This window comes from Syngnathus acus, chromosome 5 (assembly GCF_901709675.1).
Source record: "Syngnathus acus chromosome 5, fSynAcu1.2, whole genome shotgun sequence".
Taxonomy (NCBI): Eukaryota; Metazoa; Chordata; class Actinopteri; order Syngnathiformes; family Syngnathidae; genus Syngnathus; species Syngnathus acus.
Window position 1 is genome coordinate 2,288,735 of NC_051091.1, and position 22,291 is coordinate 2,311,025.

Genomic DNA, 22,291 nt, shown 5'->3' on the forward strand with positions numbered 1-22,291 from the left:
TGGTTGGAATGAATGCTTAGAGCTCTATTAAGAAAGTTTTAACTAGTAAAAAAAAAAAAAAAACTCTCGGCCACAATAATACAAAAGTCGTGATTGTTCTGTGTTTTGTTTTCTTCCATCTGCGGCTATTTTTTTTGTCCAAGTGGGCTTACCGTAGAAGCTTCCGTTGCAGATGTGGTTGCCGGATGCGTTTCTGGTAGCGAAAGCGTATCCCACATGTGAGGGTTGTAAACACGCGTGACATTCCGCGTTTTAAAGTGACGAATAACGGGCAGAATGAGACCAGCGGTTGTCTAGCAAGTTGAAGGTACGTTATGGTTGTGAAACTGCACGTTCGACCATCGTTGTCCAAGTGACGCTTGTCGCTTTTCCCGCGGTGCAAGTTACCGCGAACTAAACTAGCATGACTACCAATACTTCTTACGGGTTTTCCTAATATGATCGCAGTCTCGTCGCTGTCCCTAAATTATTTACTTCTTCTAGATAGTGTCACTAGGTATCTTATAAATCATTTTGTATCTCACAAGAATGTTTCAAAACTGAGTGGAGTTAACGTACAGTGGAGTCAAGTGGAGGGGAAAAAAAGAACGTTGTAGATTCCTCGTTGTCAGTCTCGACCGAATGCGTTCCAAGCTTGATCGAGTTTCGAGAATCCAAATTTTATTTTGTGCTTGTTTGAAGATGCTGAGCGATTCTGAGGCCGCCGAGCTGCTCTCCTTCCTGACGCCTGCGACACGGCCCGATGTCAAAGGCCACACCACCAGCTACATCCTGGGCTTGTCAGGAAACAGGTGAGTGTCAGTATGGCGAATGATGATCAGGATTTTGTCATCAAACTGTGCTGTTTTATACAGAGATGGCTGCCGCTTCCTCCGCACCAAACCCGACCTCATAGCCGCTCTTTTCGCTCTGACGTCTGACCCGTCCATCGCCATCGCAAAGGACTGCTACCACATCCTGATCAATCTGTCGGCTGACGAGACTCTTCACCAGGTAACAAACGGCGATACGTGCCGCTGCGTCCTTCAAAGATACATTCGGTTCCATACATATTGGGACATCAAGTTGACACAATGTTTGGTTCTAAACACCAACCACAAAATAAAATCCAGCTCCAAAGGCCACGCTCCTTCAAGGCACACAACAGTGGTTGTGACTTTTGGCTTTTCCCCAATTTATAGTAATCACATCACAAAATGTGTTTGTACCCGGTCAGGTGTTGCTGACAGATATCGGCATGGTCCCCACGCTGGTCCGGAACCTCAAAGATCCGCAGTACCACTTTTCTGACCAGATCTGCACCATCCTCTCCAACCTGACGCGCCACGAGAAGACATGCAAGATACTCTTCAAGGTTCGCTGTGACCCCACTGGGCGATTTACAAACACCTTCAGCTCGGATGACCTTGCCTGTGACGTCAATCGTATTCATGACAGACTTGAGACTGTCACTATCGAAACAAAACCTGTTCAGCAGACTAAAGACTAAACCAAACTAACTTTGGACTATTCCACACTTTAAATTAAAGACCAGATGTCAGACAAGACCAGACTTTATTTTTTATTAAGCCAGACTTGACCTGAGCAGACCAGACTTTATAGTAACCAAGACTTTTGGCTAGATTAAAGGAAACCTGACCAATCTTTAGACCGGCCCAAACCTTAAACCTCTGACCAGATAAGACGTTGGATTAAATCAGACTTGAAATAGACTTTAAAGTAAACTGGGTTATTTTTGAGCCAGCTCTTAATAGAGTAATGGACACTAAAGGTAAAAAAGGAACGCTGGTTGTTTTTTAGGTGCTCCAAGAGGAGCTTGGCCTGGCTCGGCTGGTGGACATGTTATGTATGGAGGCTTACAACCCCCACGCCAAGCTCCACTATCTGGCTCCGCTGCTGTCCAATCTCACGCAGCTGCCTGACGCCAGACGCTTCCTGATGGACAAAGACAGGTCCGTTGTGTTACCCGCGCGCAAGGCAACTGCTATGCATGTGGGGGCAAAAGCCACTTGCACTTTGCACCTCAAGTCAAGATGTTTATATTGCATTGAAAAAAAATCTGATTAAACTCTTGTATAAAAACAAAAAAAAAATACAGACTCAGAAATGTGCTTTGGTACTGATTGCCGTTTCCAAACAATTTCAGTGGGGGGAATTGATTTGTGTGTGTTGCAGGTGTGTGGTCCAACGCTTGTTGCCCTTCACACAGTTTCAGGCGTCTGCGGTGCGGCGTGGCGGCGTCATTGGCGTCCTGCGCAACTGCTGCTTTGACTACGGTGAGAAGGCAGCATGAGAGATGGCAAATAGACAAATTTGTTTTCAATGCTACAAAATAGTCAAGAAGGGTCCGCGGATGTGCGGTGCCCACCTGTGTTTTTATCTGCCCTTGAGATGTTGGGACTGTTTGGGTCGTCAGAATTCATAGTAGCAGAAGAAAAGTGGTTTTTCCTCAGTTGTCGTCACGTGACTGTTCTCCTGCAGCCAATCACGAGTGGCTCCTCAGCGAGCAAGTGGACATCCTGCCCTTTCTGCTGCTTCCACTGGCCGGTCCGGAAGAGCTGAGCGATGAGGACAATGAAGGTTCAAGCTCCGACTGGTCGCATGTGTTGTGGTGGTGGTGATGATGATGATGATGTCATGGTGGTGTAGGTCTGCCTGTGGACCTTCAGTACCTGCCAGAGGATAAGAAGAGAGAAGAGGACCCCGACATCAGGAAGATGCTCCTGGAAACGCTTATGCTGGTAACAAACAAAATGGCGCGCATGGCAACAGTACTCCCACTTTATACATAAGCGGGACTATTGAGAATTGTGTCAAAGAAAGTTGAAGTGCTAATTCAACTCATTTTCCTTGAGTAAATGTAACTTGCTTCCATGTTCTCAGCATATTGCACCTGTGTTCTTCTCGCTCACATCGATATCGTCTGCTAGCTGACGGCGACTAAAGATGGCCGACAGACTCTGAAAGACAAGAATGTGTACGTCATCATGAGGGAGTTCCACCGATGGGAGACGAACCCCAAAGTCACCAGCGCATGTGAAAAACTGGTTGAGGTACGATCACTTTTAGCTCGAGGGACTGACGAGTGGACGGGCCAGATTTAATAGGAGATGGGACTTTTTTTTTTTTTTTAATAGCGCTTTCACAGCGGCTTTCCCCATAACAGAGTGCTTTACAAAAACATAAAATAATACAAGAGACAATACCACATCAAACATTGTACGCCTGTTAACTGAACCCCCCTGGCACCCCATCAGAAGCCAACAGTCTGAAACTTAGCTTGAAATTGAAGCGATTTTTGAATTGGACTGGCACATTGGTGCTGTTGGTGAATCCAGCTTTTTTTTCATCTTAGGCAACTGAATAAGATAAACGTTTCTTTGTGTACCATCTGCAGGTGCTAATTGGGGACGAGCCGGAGCAGGGCATGGAGAACCTGCTGGAGGTCAACATTCCGCAAGACGTGGAGGAGAAACTGAAGGAGGCAGATGACAAGGAGCAGCAGGAGCTGGAAACGCAAGAGGAAAGGACATAGAAAAAACAAAAGGCAGAGCAGATGGAATAATGGCAATTATGAAATATTTTCATAAGCACGTTTTATAATGCGGCGTACGACCAGGAAGTTGCACGCTTGCTAAGCACGCATCTTTAATGATAAAACCGTGCCGAAAACAGACAATTACGATTAATAAAAGAGGCCATCGCCCATTGATCCACTTTCTATAGATTGCTCATTGGAGTCGCTGGTCCCAGCTGACTTTGGGTGAGCCCTCGACTGCTCGCCATTCAATCATAGAACACATCTGCACAGACAAACAACCAGTCACACTCATTTACATGTAAAAACACGCTGTCTTCAATGAACATCACGTTGATGTTCTTGAAATGTGGAAGGAAGTTGGAGTACCTGTAGAAAACATGAAGAATATACAAACTCCTGAGCTAAGATTGACACCTGCGACGTCAAAACTGTGAAGCAGACGTGGTCATCACTACTTCGCTGGACAGGCATGAAATATTTCCAAATTCAATTATGTTTTAGTTCATCACAATGCAGGAAGGGTGCGGTTGCCAGGTTAAGCATGCATAACTCAGTTTAGCCAGCAGAGGACGCCACCGCTTTACCCATTTTGCTCTACTTGACATTTCCTTTAGTTGTTTTTTGTTTTTCTAACTAAACATTTCCGGGTTTTTTTATTTTTTTTTATTTTAAAGTTCCTCACGTTTTCGTTGCGACAAGCTCCCGGAACACCTTTCACCTCAGTCGTTTGTATGCTCATGTGATGTCATTACCAGAGCCACCGAAAGCAATGCTTTGTTGGAAGTTCAGAAAAAAGTCTGTCTGTCTGTCTGTCTGTCTGTCTGTCTGTCTGTCTGTCTGTCTGTCTATCTATCTATCTATCTATCTATCTATCTATCTATCTATCTATCTATCTGACCTTCAGGCAATCGAGGGTGGGAACAGAGCCAAATATGAGTAATGACGATAGTCACTTATTTCTACACACGATGAGACCGATTTCAAACCCCACAGAAAGCAAAATAGAGAAGCCCACTCAAAGGTCACACTGTAGCCAATTAGCTGCTGAGGTTACCATATTTACTCCCGTGTTTGGGTCCTCAAGGCGCACGGCCCGTGTGTCGGGTACGTGCTGTATGTGACCAATGAGACGCTTAGATTTTTTGTTGGTATTCTCTGAGGATTATATCTAGTTATTGTATGTGGAACTAACTGTAATTCTGAGTTTATTGTTGCCAGTGTCATGGAGAAAACTTTAATTAGTAAAAAATTAATAACTTTCCCTTTTTGTGATTACTTTGCTCGGTCCAATTTAAAATGATTGTAAAGTAGGCTACCGCACTCAATGCAGCAAGACTAAATGCCTCTCTTAAATTACGCAATCTTCAAGTTGACACACACGAAAAAAATAAACCAGATTTCGTCTCAGTTGCATGCCACGACTGTCAATCAATTTGTTTATCTTGGCTCTGATTGGCTGTTCTCACAAGGCTCCACCCCCTGAGGGGATTGCTGTACTTTTCCACTCCAAGTGAAAAACTATCTCCAGTCCACTTCTTCTCTTCTTCCTTTTCCTCCTGGCAACACCTTGTCTGATTGGTGGCTGAACAAAATTCATTAGCATGTTATTTACTTTAGTATCATCAAAGAAATGAAAGAAAAAGAGACACTCCTAAGTCAGTGATAGAAAGGTGGGGAATTGTTATATAAGTGATGAGTAAACAGTGAAAGCAGATCAGGTACTTGGCTGGTAGAACATCTCCAACATCTTGCCGCACATATTGAAGCATCTGAGCTTTCTCTGGAAATAGAGTGAAATGAGAGTGAACCAGAGAGCAGAGCCAACGGGACCTGTACGACCAACATAAAGTCACACATTGCAAACACTAAAACTGCAAACACACCCTGCAGGTTAGCGTGACACCTCGTGTGCTTTCGTGGGTTTAATGTATCATGCACTGTATGTGTGCTGTATAATAAAATATTAAATATATTTTAAAAAAAAATGTTTCTGACTTCTTTCAGTGTTCTGAGACTTTTACTTTTATCTTGTAAAACATCCATTAAAAATAAAAATAGCCATTTCCATTTGGGCTAAGTTTAGGCTTTTTTTTTTTTTTTTTACTTGCAAAAAAGAGCCCCCCCCCCCCCCCCAGTATTTTCACTTTGTTTCCCTCACCTCAGTTCATGTAATGCTGCAACTTTTCTTCTTACACGGCTTTTTGGCAGCTTGATTGTGCAAAAACACCTACTTTTATTCATTTTTTCTCTCCTGTTAAAGGGCATCGGTGGATCACGTGCCAATGCTGCTCAATGCTGATTGGCCGCTTGGACTCACACCCACCACACAATGTGCGTGTGTTGGACAACAGTCGCAGCAACAGTAAACCAAACGTCCATTGTTTTATTTTTTTCGGTAATCACATTTATTTTGCATGTGTACAACCTACTAAATTACAGTGGATGTAGTTTTCCTTTCGTTGCATGATTCCATCTCGATTCCTCAATATTCCGTATTACGGAATGAGCGGGTTGTTGAATTTTGACAAAGTTCCACCCCAAAAAATAAAACGGCCACTGTGAGGGTATTTTTTTTTTATGACATCAGCATGAACCTGACACAAAATGTTGACAGTTAATGATGGAAAGTTCTACTTATGTGTAAATGAAGTTTGTCAACAAAGACCAAGATGCCCCGCCTAAATAATGCCAAATCACAATATGTAGGGTTTCACTGTACTGTACAACAAAAAAAGTAGCGAGCATAAACCTACCATAGTCACCGTTCGGTGTCTTAAAATGAACAGAATCGCACAAATAAAGCCACTTAACTCAGCTCAGTACCAAGATGCCACGAAACCAACACTCTTATTGCCTTAGCTAGAGCACCAAAACATCGAATAAGTGAGTTTCCCATCAAATAATGACGGACGGATAAGCCATACCTCAATTTCTTAAATTTTTAATTAATTTATTCTACTTATTGTTTTTCCAAGTGGAAATCCAAAGTATTGTACAAAACACCTTTTTGTTGACAACTCCTGAAGACAAAAGCACAAACCGGCACTTTTACAACGTCAGAAAGTCACAGAACTGTGCAAAGTCCCGTTGCATGAAGTTGTGGCTTTGCAGAAGGTCGTCCTCGGATGGGAAGTACTGCATGCTGTCCTCGTGCTGGACCACCTGGTCCTGCCGCGTCCCTGTTGCCGCTTCAGGTTCTGGTTCCGAACCATCTGGCAGCGCCCCCCTGGCGTTTTCCAGGGCCCCCAGGTACGAGTCCATGTCGGTGAGTTCCGATTCGCTATCGGAGCAGCTCCCACCGGTGTCGCTCCCCATGGAATCGGAACGCATGTGCATCATCTGATACTTCTCGTGCATGAGGAACTGGTTGGTGTTCTTGGGGGCGCGCATGCCCCGAGCTCGCTTGCCTTGGACGTTGATGGGCCGGAGGCGCTGCAAACTAGTGCTGCTGGTGGGCCTCTGGAGTCTTGCGTGATGATGAGGATGCTGCTGCTGTTGCTGCTTCTTGCGTCCTCTCAAACAGACACCGACTGTCTTGCGCTTCTCGCTGCGGGCCTCCCGCCGAGCTTCTCGCCCGCACACCTCCCTGGAGAGCATCTTCTTTCAGAGTGAAACTGCTTTCCTTGCTCACATCCTCAACAAAGAGGACTTTTTCAGTGTCTCGCCGACGACCCCCACCGGTCTACCTTTTGACAATTTTGTGGCTTTTCTTCTGGACGTCTGGCTTGGGCCGGCGCATAGCCTGCTCGTCTTCACCTCGTTTGCCCGCTTGCCTGCGAGCCTTCTCAGGCTGCGCGTCACGCCCTCTTCGGCCTTCGCGACGCTCGTCTTTCACCTCACAGGAGCTGCGCGCAGCGTCGACTGAGGTGTTTTGAAAGCGAGCTACCAAGTGGGCGCTTTAATAATGTCGAGGTTTTTTGTTTCTCTGATGGGTTGGGTTTTTTTTTTCATCAAGTTTTGGTCTTCGCGGTCTGACACTTTGTCCTTCTCTAAGTATTCAACAAAACTGTCACTTCGACAGAGCTGAGAGGACAAATAAAGGGGTGGAACGATCCACTGGCGGATTCCAAACGGGGGTGCAGCTCCACTACCTCCCTCTCCTGTCTTCTCTTTTCCTCCTCACTACTACCGCCGCTTCATATGGGTAGTAACGTTACGTAACTTATATCTACGTCGTACTATGAAGTCTTACCACGTATGTATACGTTTGTTTACGTGCTAGCGTTTATGATGGTGACCCATTCATTCACGCAAATGGTTCAATCCGCTTCTGAAACTTGATCCAATTCTGCTCTCATTGGAGCCCCGCCTACTTCCTGATTGACACCAGCAGCAGAGTCACTGGACACATTAGAGACGCTTGTTTTCCCCAAGAAACTATTTTTAAAAGTATGTTTTCATGATCCTTTTTTAAACCATATTTCACAAGGGGGAAAATAATTACTATTTACATGCGAGAGCGTTACATTCGTGTTTTGCTCGTCCAGATTAATATAACAATTTAACAAGATTTGCTCTGGCCAACCAATCAGTAAACGGAAAAAAATGTGCATTTGAAATTTGATTGGATGAAGACGCAACTACTTAAAAGTTCCATAAACGTTCGATGGGCGAAGCCAGCGCCACAGATTGTGACTGAAATCTGATTGAACATAAAACGCGACAAGACAAACAGAAAAAGAGAAAATTAGAAATAAAATAATTTCAAATAACCAATTGGAACTTCTCAATTCTGGCGAACACTGTTAAAAAGGTCGTTAGGAGCATTGGGCGCATGTACAAACATGTTTGTATCTAATGATTTGGCCTGTGTGTGTCAAACTTGTCAATTCAGAAGTAAACTTGCTATTGTGATTTTGCGGGACAAAGGGAGTAAAGTTAATTGAACGTGAAAGGGTATTACACATTTTATAGTCATTGCCTTCATCTCCATCATTCAGTCACACATGTGAAGCGTATTATCTTCAGAAAGAAACTTGCAACTGTGATTTTGCAGGCCAAAGGAAGTAAAGTTAATTGAACGTGAAAGGATATTACACATTTTATACTCGTCATTGCCTTCATCTTCATCATTCCGTCCCACGCAATAGACTACAAGATATTTTCTAAACGACCAATCTGTGAGCTCATGAAAGGATATCGCAATAAAACGTCGGTCCAGTTCATGCCCATCAAGTATAAACGTGGTGTTTAGCGACCCTATGTGGCTGAAATGCGTTTTACATATACGAGTCAAACCTGAGTTATAGTGACCTTATTTTGAGGGCGTGGTCATTTGCAGCGCCACGTTGCTGTCGCTTCAATACATCACCGACACTCACGTGTTCTTTTTTTTTTTGCAACATTGCAACAAAGTCACGGCGGGAACGACGGTGAAGTCGCATTTTCTCGGTCAACACAACAAACGAGTATTTACAAATCAATTAAACACGGAAAAAAATTTAGACGTCTAAACGTCCCACCTGATCAAAAAAGGAACTGCAATACAGGAAATGACCTGAAGGAGGTAGCAACACGTCGTCGCGTCCACCATATTGGAGTAAAAGAAGAAGTCAGCCGCTTGGCGTGACAACAAATTAAATGGCGGCCGACGGCGAAGGGGGAAATACGAGCTGCGCTGCAAAATATCGGGTTAAATGACAAATTGTATCCCCGACAGAGCGTAGTCTTTGTCCCGGTACGACCATGGAACCTGTCCCGTTCAGTGAGGAGCTGTCGGAAAGAAAAGTGTGCATTGTCGGCTCGGAGTTGGTGGAAAATTACACGGTAAGATTGGGCTTCCGCTTCTGAGCTTGGCTTCTACCTATCCTGCGTGCTGGCGAGAAAAACTTGTACCCACCCTGGCGTGCTGGCGAGAAAACCAGGTCGTGTTTGAATCATCGAATTGTTGCGTCCTTGCGTTCGCTTTGGGTCTGCAAGCGGGCTGCCTGCAAGCGGAACGGGCTATACGAGCTTAGCAAGCTGTCACTATCACCATCATCTTTGACCAAGTATGCTCCAACACAAGGAATTTGTCCTCGGCAGGCGGATTCACTCTAGTATAATAGCAAAATAATGAAAAAAGACTACGTGTAATGAAATAAATGTGTAACTCGCACATCATCAACCGTATTGTTTTATAATCAGGAGAATAGCCACTGGATTGCAAAAGTATTCCATAGCTTCAGTTTAACGACAGTGACTTTTTTGCCCTTTCAGGTGTACATCATTGAAGTTTTGGATGGAGAGCACAAGTGGACGGTAAAGCATCGCTACAGCGACTTCCATGACCTCCATGAGAAGGTAAACATTGAAATCAGACCTCCAAAATATTTTCTTCACAACAGAAAAATCAAGACTTGGATACTATACTCATATAAAGTATTTGCCATGTACTGAGTGTTGGGTGTGTGCCTTGACCGTCATAAAGTGGAGCCGGTTAGTCTGGGTGTGAGCATCTGGGTGCGAGTTGTGGCCTACAGCTGCTTCTCGCAAGTATTGTCGTGTTGGTTTTTGCGTGTCTGACTGTGTTTTCTTCTCCTCAGTTGGTAGCGGAGAACAAAGTGGACCGGCATCTGCTCCCGCCCAAGAAGATGCTGGGCAAGAACTCCAAGAGCTTGGTGGAGCGTCGGCAGAAGGAGCTAGAACTTTACCTGCAGGCGCTGCTCCAGCAATTCCCGGAGGCCACGCCCACTCCCCTCGCTGCATTTCTTCACTTTAACCTATACGTGAGTCTTATGGTAGTCCTTACTTATTCGTTTCTCGGGTTCGGTAGTTTTATTTCAGTTTTATTGTAAAACCAAAACAAAAAAAACATTCAATTGGATCACCATTTGAAAGGTACAATAGTTGAATCGTTGCTTGTGCAGTATTTTTGCTTTATTTTTTTTCATCATCCCGAACAAATGAATTCACTTTATATTATTGTCATGTAGCAAATCTTTCCAACTTGCATTTGAGCTGTGTCTAATCTTAGCCAGTCGTGATGTTGCTGTGTTATCTGGTCAACGAGCAAATAAAACAGTAGGCCGCTTGTTCCACCGTTGGCAGAAGCATCACCATGTGAGCATCACTTGAAGTGTGCTAATCGATGACGGCCGCAAGACCAAACAACAACACTACCGTTCACGAAAGCAGAGTTGTGCATTAGCTAGCGGCTGGAAGTGAAGGAAGCCAATATCGTGAATCCTCTTTTTCCAAGTTCTTTCTTGACTCCATGATGTTTCTCACCTTTCTTTCTTTGTCCCAACTTTCTGTCATGTTGTCTAAAATGGGCACAACAGATGCCAAGGCGAATTCCACAATGCAAGCTGATATTAACAATTTCATCTCAGACTTGCTGTATGCTAAATTCACACAACAAGGAAATGAATACATCCTGTTAAAATTCAGCCTTTCAAAATAAAAGCATGTGACTACATAATTTTCTAATTATTTTGTGCTCATTTTTGAGTGACTGTAAAATAAACCACTATGTAGCCCAAGAAAGATTGTCATTTTATCCCTAGCTTTAATTTGGAAGGTCTGACTTTTGACAAGTTTTTCTACTCAGACGTTGCTAGTTGGCAATGAGAGCTTGCAATGTGCCTTGCCGTCTGTTGAACCGTTTTTTGCACAGTTCACAACACGCTTCAGAGGAATGCACATCAATTCCCAAGTGGCACTGGGCAGATGTATAAAAAAAAAATTTAAAAAATGGACAACAGTTGGACCAAAAAATGAATCATTTGAAAACCAGGACATATCCTCTACTTGAATAGCTTTTGAAGGATTTCTGACTTCATTGTTTTTCCTCCTTCAGGAGATCAACGGCATCACGGCCGCGTTAGCCGAGGAGTTGTTCCATAAAGGTTTGCTTGCGTCCTTTCTACTCCCCCCCCCCCCCCCCCCCCCTGTTGAAAGAAGTATTAATTAAATTGGGTCGGATTCAAAAATCAAATTCACGAGCGTAAACCTCCCGTGGCAGTGAATGAGTTCACATAATTTGGAGTGACAGGATGAGCACACGATTTGGTCACGAAAACATCCTCCGCCAAAAATGGTGCTTGTGAATAGGCGAAGAGTTGCTGGCCGCTGGCAAGGTGTTCTCCCTACGGCCACTGCAGCTCCACGCCGTCTCCCAGCAGCTGCGTCTGGCCAAGCCCACGTGCTGCAACGGCGACGCCAAGACCGACCTGGGTCACATCTTGGACTTCGCCTGCCGGCTGCGCTACCTCAAGGTCAGCCGCACTCCTCGCCGCACCACGTGACTCGCGTCTTCTTTTTCCAACTGCCACGAATCACACTCCAGATCTGCGGCACCAGTGGCCCAGTCGGAAGCAGCAACATCCTGGAGAGGAATCTGCCCTTTGAGCTGTCTTTTTTCAAGTCACTGCTTCAGGTTGAGGTAAACGCGTTCACCTTTTCACACAAATATATTTTTCCCAAGTTACACTTGCCAGCCCTCGCTCAGCCGCCCCACATATTGCTGAGCAATGTGCGGCCCTTGCCAACTGTGGGCGGAGCTAACACTTTCAAACATCTTTGATGACTTGCGGAAGCCAAGCTAATCTGGGCATCCAGCAAAACGTGACGCAGGTCTGCTTACCTTTTTGACATGATAATGCTTTACACATTGTAGCCAGGTGGAGAAACTTGACATGGGGAGTGCTTATTATGCAAATTCCTCAAATGATGTGACTTTCAAGTTTGTTTGTCTTTGCCTGTCCTCAGATCAGCGAATGCGCAGCTCAGCAAATTGGGGGTTTGTCATCTCTGAGGTCCAGCCTGCTCACTCTGAATATCCACCACTCCACAGACAGCATGATGGTATTAATACAAATTTCTGGTGCTATCCAAACTTCCTAATGCGCGTTATGTGCTAATAAACGGGCTCTTGGCTCAGCTGCTCCTCGTTCCGGAAGCCAGCGAGTTCCCTCAGTGGGAAGCCGAGGGCTCGGAGCGTGGCTGCCCCGTGACCGCCGTGGTGCCGCGCTGGCGCAACCTGACCACGCTGGACATGAGCCACAACGCCATCGGCACCATCGACGGCTCAGTGGTGAGACGCGCCTGGTGTTTGTGGGACCTTTCCTTTCCTCTGACGTTCTTCACTGCGTCACCGATGTAGAAACTGATTCCAGAGGTGGAGTTTCTTGATCTGAGCCACAATTGTCTTTCCTCGGTGGAAAACCTTCAGGTATGAATCACTGCTCTTGTACTGTCGAGGGCTGATGAACAGAACTTTGCCAACTGCCTTGTGTTACAGCATCTGTACAATCTAGTCCACGTGGATTTGTCCTACAACAAATTGTGCATCCTGGAGGGGGCTCATACGCGGCTGGGCAACATCAAGACACTCAGCCTGGCTGGCAACCAGCTGGAGCGGCTCACGGGCCTCAGCAAGCTCTACTCGCTGGTCCACCTGGACCTCAGCCACAACCAACTAGCTCAAGTAAGCATCACATTTTGGAACCACTGCCCCAAGCTGGCCAGGGCGCACACATCAGGAAGGAACACTTCCTCAGAAATTTTGTTTGTGCGTTTGCAGTTGGAGGAAATCAAGAACATCGGCTCGCTGCCGTGCCTAGAGAAGATCAACCTTTCCTCCAATCCAATTTGCATCATCCCTGACTACAGAACCAAAGTCCTGGCCCAGTTTGGAGACCGAGCAGCAGAGGTAGCGCGACCGTCACCGCAATGCTGTCTTGAGTGTGTGTGTGTGTGTGTGTGTGTGTGTGTCATTGAGCCATTCCCACGTCTGGCCTCAGGTGTGTCTGGATGGTCAAGTGACCACAGAGAAGGAGTTGGACACGGTGGAGGTGTTGAAAGCCATTCAGAAAGCCAAAGAAGTCAAAGACCGCATGAGCAGCAGCGACAAGAAGGTAGCATTTGTGATGTACAACAATCAAAAGCAATCAATCCCCCATCATTTTCCCAGAGACGACATCTGGTGTGCTGCAAGAAAATATCTAATTTCACGTCACGGGTTAGAAAGTGTAAAAGCAATTTTTATCCTCGTGTCTCGAGAATAATTGTCTCATGGACACTGCCCGAGATTTTGCCGACGCGGCCGTTCTGCTGGGTTCTCTGTGAAAGATCATGGCAAGAACAAAATGTCTGCCTTTCTTTTGGATGATTTGGATGGTGGCTGCTCTCTGAAGGCTTCCTTGCTCTCTGTCCTCTCGTCAGATCAGTGAGGAGACCGGGCTGTCTGCTGCTGCACCTCCTCTCCCTCCCTCCCCCTCCTCCTCTTCATCTACTCCCTTCTCTTCCTCTCGCTGCACCTCTTTTGTTGCCCCTCATTGTCTCACCTCTGCGCCAGCCTCTTCCTGCACCAGCCGAGGTAATCATGTGCATCATCAGTCTGCGATTGGCTGAGGGATGGTGGTGTCGACATGAAATTGCTGCATTTCCTGGTTGCTTCCGCACTAGAGCTCCTGCCCTGACGACTTCTTCACAATAAAAGCCACTGAAGGTACTTAAGTCCACTGACGCTCTCGTGTCTTGTTTGAAGAAATGACGAGCCGAGAAGAAGCCGCCGTTCCGCCGACCATCCTGCCTTTCCCGACTTCCTCCGATTCGCGCCTCTTGCCTGCTGACACCACCCAGGTCAGACACTCCGACCTGTTACCATGGCAACTATCTGGTTACTTGGCATCGATAAATGCAGTGATTTTCTCAAGAGTGTGACTGAAAACTGCGCAGAGTTAAAGCATCTGGAATGTCACGTCAATGCCGATTTTTTTTTTTTTAATATCTGGGTGCAGGTTGGAGACGCTGCCATCCATCACAAAGCCCCTGCCAACATGGTCACATGGTCAGCGGCTAAGTCTGATCAAGCTCTTTCATAGAAAAACAGATTGTCAATAGTGTTCCTCTTGCAGTTGCCCGTGCTCCTCCTCCTGCTGCTCTTCCTCCTCTAGTCTGCCTGAAGTTACCTGCCCGAGCTGCAGCGCCACCTGGTGTCCTCTGCTCACCTCTCGTCTCCTCTCCCTCACCGTCACCGACCGGCTTTTCACAGGCCTGCTGTCCATGCGCCTCCACGCCGCCCTCAAGGAGCCGGACGAGAGGATTGTGGAAGCCGAGGAGGAGGAGGAGAAGGATGAGGAAGTATACCCATCCAGAGAGGTTTCATCCCACGTGGAGGGCACGCAAGTGGATGGTCCGCTCTCCGGGGATGGCTACTTTGAAATGGGACTAGATGATTCCGTTCAGGACCCGTCTCGTCATCCCGCCGGGCCCAGTGTTGGTCCCTCCGACCCATGCGATGAGGAGCGGCAGCAAGAGACTGTCAACAGAGTGCTTTGGTGCTATTGTCTTAAGCTGGAAGAGGAGACGCAGGAGGTGGAACAGAGCGTAGTGTGCGTGGTGCTGACGGACCAACGTTTGTGCTTGCTGCGCTTGTCACACGATAGCAAAGGGAACATTCTGGATGCAGGTAAAGAAAGAAACGTCTTTTGCCGGTCAAGTTAGCTTGTCCACAACGGTACCATTGATGAATGGAATGAGCTGACATGCTGTTTTTGCAGATGAAGACCAGAGTGCGTCCACAAAGGCTCTTGTGTCTAGGCTTGAGGTGGCCCTCCTGCTACCCTACTCCCAGCTGCTGCTTTCCTCACACGCCGAGCTTCCTGCCTCCTGTCTGGCCTTGGAGCCCCAGAATGGTGCTGCCCGCTTTTACCTTTTCTCCGAGGCCCTGGAGCTCCTGAGAACCAGGGCTGAGCTGCAGAGACTGACGCAGCTCACACAGGTAGCAGAGACTCCTCATCTCCTACCCCGCTCCCTCCTGAACTCCTGGGAAGCAGAGGAGAGTCACGAAGCTCAGGGAGGCTACCTCAGCTTCCTCTTGCCCCCCTCTCCCTCTTCCACCCCGCACCACCTGTCGTACACCGAGGAGCTCCCGTCGCTCCTCTTCCTCACCCACCGACACCTTTGGGTGCTAAAGATGGATGTCAGAGAGATTGCGGAGAAAGAGCGCAGTACTGCTGGCCTTCATCAGGCTCCGTGCAGGCTGGTCCGCGTACCCCTCAGCTCTGTGGTGCTTCACCCCATTCAGAGAACTCAGACTGAAAAGGTGACCAGTGGGAAGTCCTGCCGCCACCCTAAACACCACTGCAGGTAAAAGGGCTTTGGAATTGCCAATAAATGCCACTGGAGGGCGCCACTTAAAACCGATAGGATCATAAAGTATCAACACCCTGCATCAAGCATGTACATAAATGCATTCAAGAGTGAAATTATGACCAAAGCACGGTCACGTGATGCCCATCAATAATAATAACTGGCAAATATTCACTTTATTTGGACCCGTGATGTCATGTTCAGATTGAGCCACACGGCGGAGATGCTGCTGGCCGGTGGGAGTCTGCTGCTGCTCTTCCCGCTTGCCCAGGACAAGAGCAACTTCTTGGGCGAGCTGAGTCGGCGGAGAGTGGCTCTGGAAGGGCCGAAGATGGTGGCGCTGCCACTCCCGTGCAGATGCCGGCCACACTCGTGTGAGGTCGTGCAAGGTGACGACAGCCTTTCATTTGGGAGTGCTTATCCTTAGCCGCTTTCTCCTGAAATTGGTGACGTTATTTTGCCGTCCTGATACCTTTGATGGAGAAAATTTGCTCACCTTTGCTTTAGAGTGACACCTGCTTTGCTTTCTCAGGTCACAGTAGAAATGCTGTTGAGAAGTGCTGTTGTTGTGCAAGAGCGTACAGCACCAGCAGGTAAGCTGCTCTAGCCACTTCGGCTTAATTTACCCTTCATTTCTGGGTGACACAACATCCAATTGCAAGGGGCAGGGATGCTGATGGCATTCAATAGGCCATGCCCCTCAATGGCACACTTCAACACAAGTGTGTTGTCTGTTTTTCATGTTATTTGGCTTTATGAAACCAGTACAGTCTTACATGATAGTGCACGCTTCCCCTGCCTGGTCCCGCTTTCTCATCCATCTCTGCTTGCAGCTCGTCTCGTCCCCGACTGGAAGCAAACCAGCCATCCCTCCACCTCACCCAGAGTCTGTCCCCAGGGCTTAAGCTCCTGGCTGGGCTTGATGCGGAGCAGCTGCTGACATACTTCCGCAGGCACATAGCACACGTAAGGATGCTCACCTTGGGCTGCCATTTGAGCTGATACAAGCTTTTTCTGTGGAGGAGGCGTTGCATTTAGCGTAAGAATTAGTGTCAACCTACTTTGGGTGATTTGAGATTCAAGTCCTGTTGTTGTCATTTTTCAAGTCCGAGGAGGACGAGGTTCGACATGTCTTGTGGCTGTCCGCCGTCCTCTACGCCGCGCCGGAGACGGAACTGGCCTGCTGCCTCTTCCTGTCCACAGACAGCATCTACTTCCTCTTGGAAGACTCTACTGCCACTCGCCACTGCCTCGCAGGTAACCATGTGCCTCAAAATCAACATCCGTGTCAAACCTGAGCCCTGAGTAGCCGCAATGCCATTTTTGGGTGACAACAAGTAGCAAAATGGCCGCCTGCCGAGGTGGATTTTGCTGCTTCAAACCGAAATAAGGATGACTAAAAAGACTCAATGTCCGATGATTGGAAAAATGCTGATGAGCGTCATTGTCGTGACCATCTTGCACATCTTGTCTGCCAGAAACGGACATGAGCATTTGTCCGGATCCAAACGTGCGCCTTTGCTGCTGCTTGACCATCCGACTCGCCGATCTGCTCTCTGTCAACGTGGGCTTGTTCGATCAGTACTTCAGGCTTGTAGGTCAGTCTTCGACATCCCGCTCAGCGCTTCATTCCAGCTACGTTCACACTGCATTGCCTAGTACCTTATTGATTTTTATGACAGTGTGAAGGACTCAATCAGGATTTTATTTTTTCGATTAACGGCCCCGATTGTCCCAAATGTTGAACTCATTTGTTGCCCGACACACGTTTTTTTTTCAACATTTCATTTTGACTCTTCAGGACCCTCGGCCAAGCACATTGTTTCCTGCCTGAGCAGAGACAGTTATGGCACAGGAGTCTTCCTGCAGGAGCTGATGTCCGCGCTGAGTCTGCAGCAGAAGCTTCCTACTCCAGAGCCCTCCGAGCAGGACTTCTACTCGCAGTTTACAAGCACCAGCTCAGGTGACACTCGATTCAAACGCCAAATCGCCCAATTGTCAGAGATCAATGAAAAAAACATCAACTTTCTTTCACAAGGTGTTTTTACCGTTCATTTTTGGATTGAAATTTGCCTCCTGCAGGCAAGATGCAGAACTACGAGCTGGTCCACAGCAGCAGGGTGAAGTTCATCTACCCCAGCGAGGAGGAGATGGGGGACCTGACTTTCATCGTGGCTGAGAGGAAGACGCCCTCCTCCTCTTCGTCTTTGTCCTCGCGTTCCTTTAACGTGCTACTTTACCTGCTGGTGTTTCAGGTGTGTTTTATTTTTTTGCTCTGCAGCCATCAGCACAAAACATTGGATGCTCTAACGCCTCACCGGGATTTTTGACTCCCAGGTTCAGTTTGCCAACGGTCAGGCCTGCGACACATCTCCTGTCCTCCAACCCCGGACGCTGATACTGACCAGCACGGATGTTTTCCTCTTGGACGAAGACTACGTCAGTTATCCTCTTCCGGACTTTGCCAAGGAGCCGCCGTCCAGGTATGGTTCCCGCTCCGTGCCCTACGACCCTGCGCCAGTCTGTAATCGTTGGGCCCTCCCCCACAGGGAACGTTACCGGTTGCGGGAAGCGCGGCGGATCCGCGACTTAGACCGGGTTCTCCTCGGCTACCAGATGTACCCTCAGGCCCTGACGCTGGTGTTCGACGACCTGCCGGGCCCGGACCTGCTGTGCCACCTCACCATGGACCACTTTGGGGCAGAGGGCAAGGATCCGCCCCCGCCTTCGGCACAATGCGGGGGTGCCGAGGGTGAGGTGCAGTGGTGCGTCTTTGTGCCGGGAGCCGACGGCCGCGAGAGACTCATCTCCATGCTGGCTCGCCAGTGGGAGGCGCTGTGTAGCCGAGAGCTTCCTGTGGAGCTCACCGGCTGATTGGAGTGCCGGGAAAGGACCGCAGTGGGAATGGCGCCACCTTGAGGCAGGCAGGGACTTACAAATGAATCGCTCGCCCATGGCTGGGGTGGCGAGAGGAGTGGCATTCTCCTAGCCCCTTTCACACGAATGCCTTTGGTGATGTAAAGAAAGCATTCATTTCCAACTTTTATTTATTTTTTCCTGAGAAAAAATATTTTTGTCTTGTTTTTGTTGGCTGATGGAGATGAAGAGACAAAACAAGGGTAGCCATTTTGGCTCATGGAGTTGAAAAGGCAAAGCAAGTGTGGTCAGTTTGACTTGCAATGTTGTCCCACTCAAAATCAGGCCAACAACTGAGAGGCTTCTTTTCCTTTTGGTTAGAGAGCCCTTTTCCCTCAAACTCCCAAAGTGATCCGTTTTGTCTTGCAGTCGTTTGGAAGAATTTTGACCTTTTTCGCAAAAGAATGTTTTGAATGAACGCTCAAAACTCGCACTGCCAAGTCGTCAAGGTCTTGGCTACGCTGCACATCAGGCAACACATGCACTCGCTCCTACGAGTTGCACATTGTGATTTCAACCGACTGTCTTCATTTTGTCAGCCACACCCTGTTTGCTACCTCTCACTTGGTGCTTTCTCTTTCAGCGAGATGGAGCGAGCGCGTTCTAGAAGGGAAATGACGCAGTAGCCATCAATGGACAGTGAAGCACTTATACCATCTCGCTTCCTCCGTTCTTCCTACCATTCACTGAGTGAAGGACTCCCAGACAAGCACAAATTAGTGCACCAAGTAAGAGTCACTTTTCACAATATCCCAAACTTTTTGTCAGCAGTGCATAAATGTGTACATGCGTGTTTTCGTTAAGTCAGCCAGGCGGACGTTTTTCAGCTGGGTCCGTGCGGTGCACAGCTTGATTTGAATACTTTCTTCATTATTTGCATCAACAAAAAATGGACTGTTTGCAAAAGCTGAGCAGTTTACAAATGACCCAAGTTGTACCCCCCCCCCATAAAAAAACTTTTGCACTGTTGAATTTACAACCACTATATGCGCAAACAATACCATGCACCAAACATTTGAGTTCTTTGCACTTTGAGATTTCCTGAACAAAATGAAAAAGCGCTTTATTAGTCAAAGTGATACAGGTGCCAGCCACATTCTTAGGTACATTGACACACTCACCAGAGTTGAATACCCCAAAATCTGCCTTCACATAGCTAAGGCTCGCCTTGTAAGGCAGAATTTCTTTTCCCTACTAGATGGCCTGACACCATGTACCTAATAAAATGTCTAGCTGTAACTGTTGATAGTCTGAATAATGATCATTTTTTTGAAATGATTTACAATATGTGTGTATTGTGTGCTATTATCACTCAGTATTATTTTAAGTATTGTGCTTATTGATGTTTTTTTTTTATGTTTAACTGGTTGCAAGTTGTGTCCTCTGGTCAAGGAGAACACAAATTAATTAAAGTAAAAGTCATCAAAACATCTTGGTGATTGTCTTCATCGTCACTGTTTACAGGCTAATTTGTAAAAATACTTAAGCAGGATAATTGGAGAAATTGTCAGCGGGAATTTGGAAAGATTAAATAAAATATTCACATTTAGGGATGGTTATAGTTATTTTAGGGGGGAAAAATATGAATAGAAAGTAAGAGTCTTTCAAGTAAAACAGTCACGTGGTCATATATTTTGGGTAAGAAATTTCGGAATAAGAGATTAAAGTCAGAGTTACTCGAGACTGAAACCTTGTAAATATTGGCATCAGAGGACTTGTCTGTTGCTGAACTGCTGACTCGTCTTTGTCCTGAGAAAAACATCCGCAGAAGAAAAAAGAAAAGTTCCCATCAACACTTGCCCTCATCATGGTCGTCGCAGCCGCGGCGGCCATCTTGATGACTGTGCAGCGCGGTCGCCTTGCTACTATTTTGCGCTTCCTTTCAGCTTGGCCGTGATGCGCCGCTCCATTTCCGCTTTGAGGGACAAGTGCTTTACTCTACGGAAAGCGTCCACTTGGCTAAAAGTCACACCATCCGCTTATCGATGAGCGTCAATAGAAATGGTCATGTTTGCTGGACTCATTTTGGGGGGGGGGGGGAATAATTCCAAAAATGAGAATTTTCTTGAAATGTAATTTTTGATGTGCAAAATTATGGGATTGAAGTTAAACCATAAACAATTTAAATGTTCCTGATAAATTGGACTTCAATTCAATTTCTGGCACCAAAATATGCCATTAAATTTGTTTTCCGTGTGTCTGCCCCCTTCCAAGCATAAATGGTACTGCCAATCTGTTCCTTGTATTTGGTGCGTCAGGATGTAGTCTGCTCAAGATCACGTTGAGATTTTTTTCTTTTTGAATCGGTTAGCCCCCCCAGACCTGGCGGCGGTCTCGCACTCTTCTGCAGAATCTGCTGAGTTTGTGTGACGTGCGTTTTTCGGCGGCTCATATGGTCACTTTTTTTTGTGCACGTCAGCAGTTTATTAGCTGATAGAGACTATTAGCTGATAGAGACGTTTGCAAGGTTAAGACCCTTGCTCGGATCCCCCTTCCTGTCATACTTGCTGTTTTCATAACTGCTTCATGGCTCGCGTGTTGTTACACAACAGGCCAACGATAACCTTATCGAGGCGTCCATTGCGTCGTGTGCATGAGATTGCTTACTACGGATCGGGCAACCTCGAGGCATAACCGCCAAGCTGCGATACCCCGATGAACTTTATCAGGCCGCCGCAGCAACCCTGGGTCCGATAAGGGCAAAATACGCGCTCATACAAGGTCAAAGCCAATATGTCCTAAGTCCGCCTTGCCGTCCGTCTCAACTTTCAAACTATCCGGCAGGCAGGCGCAAGTTACGAGGGAATGTTAGCTTGCCCTCGCCTTAGTCTCCCCTAATCTTCTGCTTGTCTCAACATTTTGATCCGAGATCTTCTTACAAACAGAAAATCGGAGCTCTGGTTGTCTTTACTGTTCTTGCTGCCTTGCTGAGGGGCACCTGGCAGTTTTTTGGTGGGTCTGAACCAGAACACTGGTTGGAATAGTGTCCAAATGTAATCGGATTGCCACCAAATTTGGGCCGCATTTACAAAATAGTGAGATGGACGACACTAAATTACCGTAATTTTCGGACTATAAGTCGCGGTTTTTTTTCATAGTTTGGGTGGGGGTGCGACTTATACTCAGGAGCGATTTATATACATATATATGGTTTTTTTCACTTTTTTGGGCATTTTATGGCTGGTGCGACTTATACTCCGGTGCGACTTATAGTCCGAAAATTACGGTAGAAAGGATTCGTGGTTCTATAATTGGAGGCGGAGCCAAGGCTGGATGACTCGGCAAAAAAACAAAAAGTGATGATTTGGCGTGCTCGCTTACATCCTAGTAAGTGGGGAAACTATTTCAATTGTCAGCATCGGAGCGTTGGTGCACTTCCCGCTATTGTTCCTGGCAGCGTGAACTTTGACCTCTTGTCGGCTGGTTCCCGACGTCGGCGTTAAAGCCAGGAAAGAAAGTGCTTTGGCGTTCCTTTCTTTCTGCGCAGTCGCAGTGTCAGCTTGTACGAGGAAATCCGTCCCAATCGCTGCGGCCCACGGGGACCGTTGCCACCGCCGAGAGAAGGGAAATCCGCCCTAAACTTCCTGTCAGGAAGCAAGGATTTCTCGTAATCTGGCTGCCGTCTACAAAACGGAGACCTGCCACACTCTCTGCGCGCTCGACTTTACAAAATGCTCCAAACTTGACAGCAAAAATTCCCTCAGTCAGCCAGATGCTTAGGCAGGTTGATCTTAGCGGAATTGGGTCAAGGGACAA

General features: G+C 47.0%; 3 protein-coding genes across 7 annotated transcripts; 2 read left to right on the forward strand and 1 right to left on the reverse strand.

Moving 5' to 3' along the window:
* Positions 1-146: 146 nt before the first annotated feature.
* On the forward strand, positions 147-3,721 carry hgh1 (HGH1 homolog (S. cerevisiae)). Its single transcript, XM_037252430.1, has 10 exons — positions 147-307; positions 682-791; positions 855-993; positions 1,217-1,354; positions 1,801-1,952; positions 2,176-2,276; positions 2,482-2,580; positions 2,650-2,741; positions 2,931-3,053; positions 3,398-3,721. The coding sequence occupies exons 2-10, from the start codon at positions 682-684 to the stop codon at positions 3,533-3,535; spliced, it is 1,092 nt and encodes a 363-aa protein (XP_037108325.1). The 5' UTR covers positions 147-307; the 3' UTR covers positions 3,536-3,721.
* Positions 3,722-5,936: 2,215 nt separating this feature from the next.
* On the reverse strand, positions 5,937-7,562 carry wu:fb55g09. Its single transcript, XM_037252435.1, has one exon. The coding sequence runs from the start codon at positions 7,136-7,138 to the stop codon at positions 6,590-6,592; it is 549 nt and encodes a 182-aa protein (XP_037108330.1). The 5' UTR covers positions 7,139-7,562; the 3' UTR covers positions 5,937-6,589.
* Positions 7,563-9,085: 1,523 nt separating this feature from the next.
* nisch (nischarin) lies at positions 9,086-20,072 on the forward strand. 5 transcript variants are annotated; one of them, XM_037251884.1, is made up of 27 exons: positions 9,088-9,307; positions 9,740-9,823; positions 10,066-10,248; positions 11,322-11,370; positions 11,576-11,739; positions 11,811-11,906; positions 12,233-12,328; positions 12,405-12,557; positions 12,627-12,695; positions 12,765-12,950; positions 13,047-13,175; positions 13,267-13,380; positions 13,688-13,841; positions 14,013-14,107; positions 14,266-14,315; positions 14,383-14,936; positions 15,028-15,616; positions 15,824-16,008; positions 16,152-16,212; positions 16,453-16,585; positions 16,726-16,876; positions 17,098-17,217; positions 17,421-17,582; positions 17,702-17,874; positions 17,957-18,058; positions 18,169-18,705; positions 19,034-20,072. In XM_037251884.1, the coding sequence occupies exons 1-26, from the start codon at positions 9,227-9,229 to the stop codon at positions 18,373-18,375; spliced, it is 4,140 nt and encodes a 1,379-aa protein (XP_037107779.1). In that variant the 5' UTR covers positions 9,088-9,226; the 3' UTR covers positions 18,376-18,705; positions 19,034-20,072. The 5 variants fall into 5 exon arrangements, with proteins under 5 accessions (XP_037107781.1, XP_037107782.1, XP_037107783.1 ...); XM_037251883.1 differs by having other exon boundaries at positions 9,089-9,307; positions 17,957-18,102; XM_037251886.1 differs by lacking the exons at positions 14,266-14,315; positions 14,383-14,936; positions 15,028-15,616; ... (8 more) ...; positions 18,169-18,705; positions 19,034-20,072 and having other exon boundaries at positions 9,086-9,307; positions 13,931-14,019.
* The last annotated feature ends 2,219 nt before the right edge of the window (positions 20,073-22,291 follow it).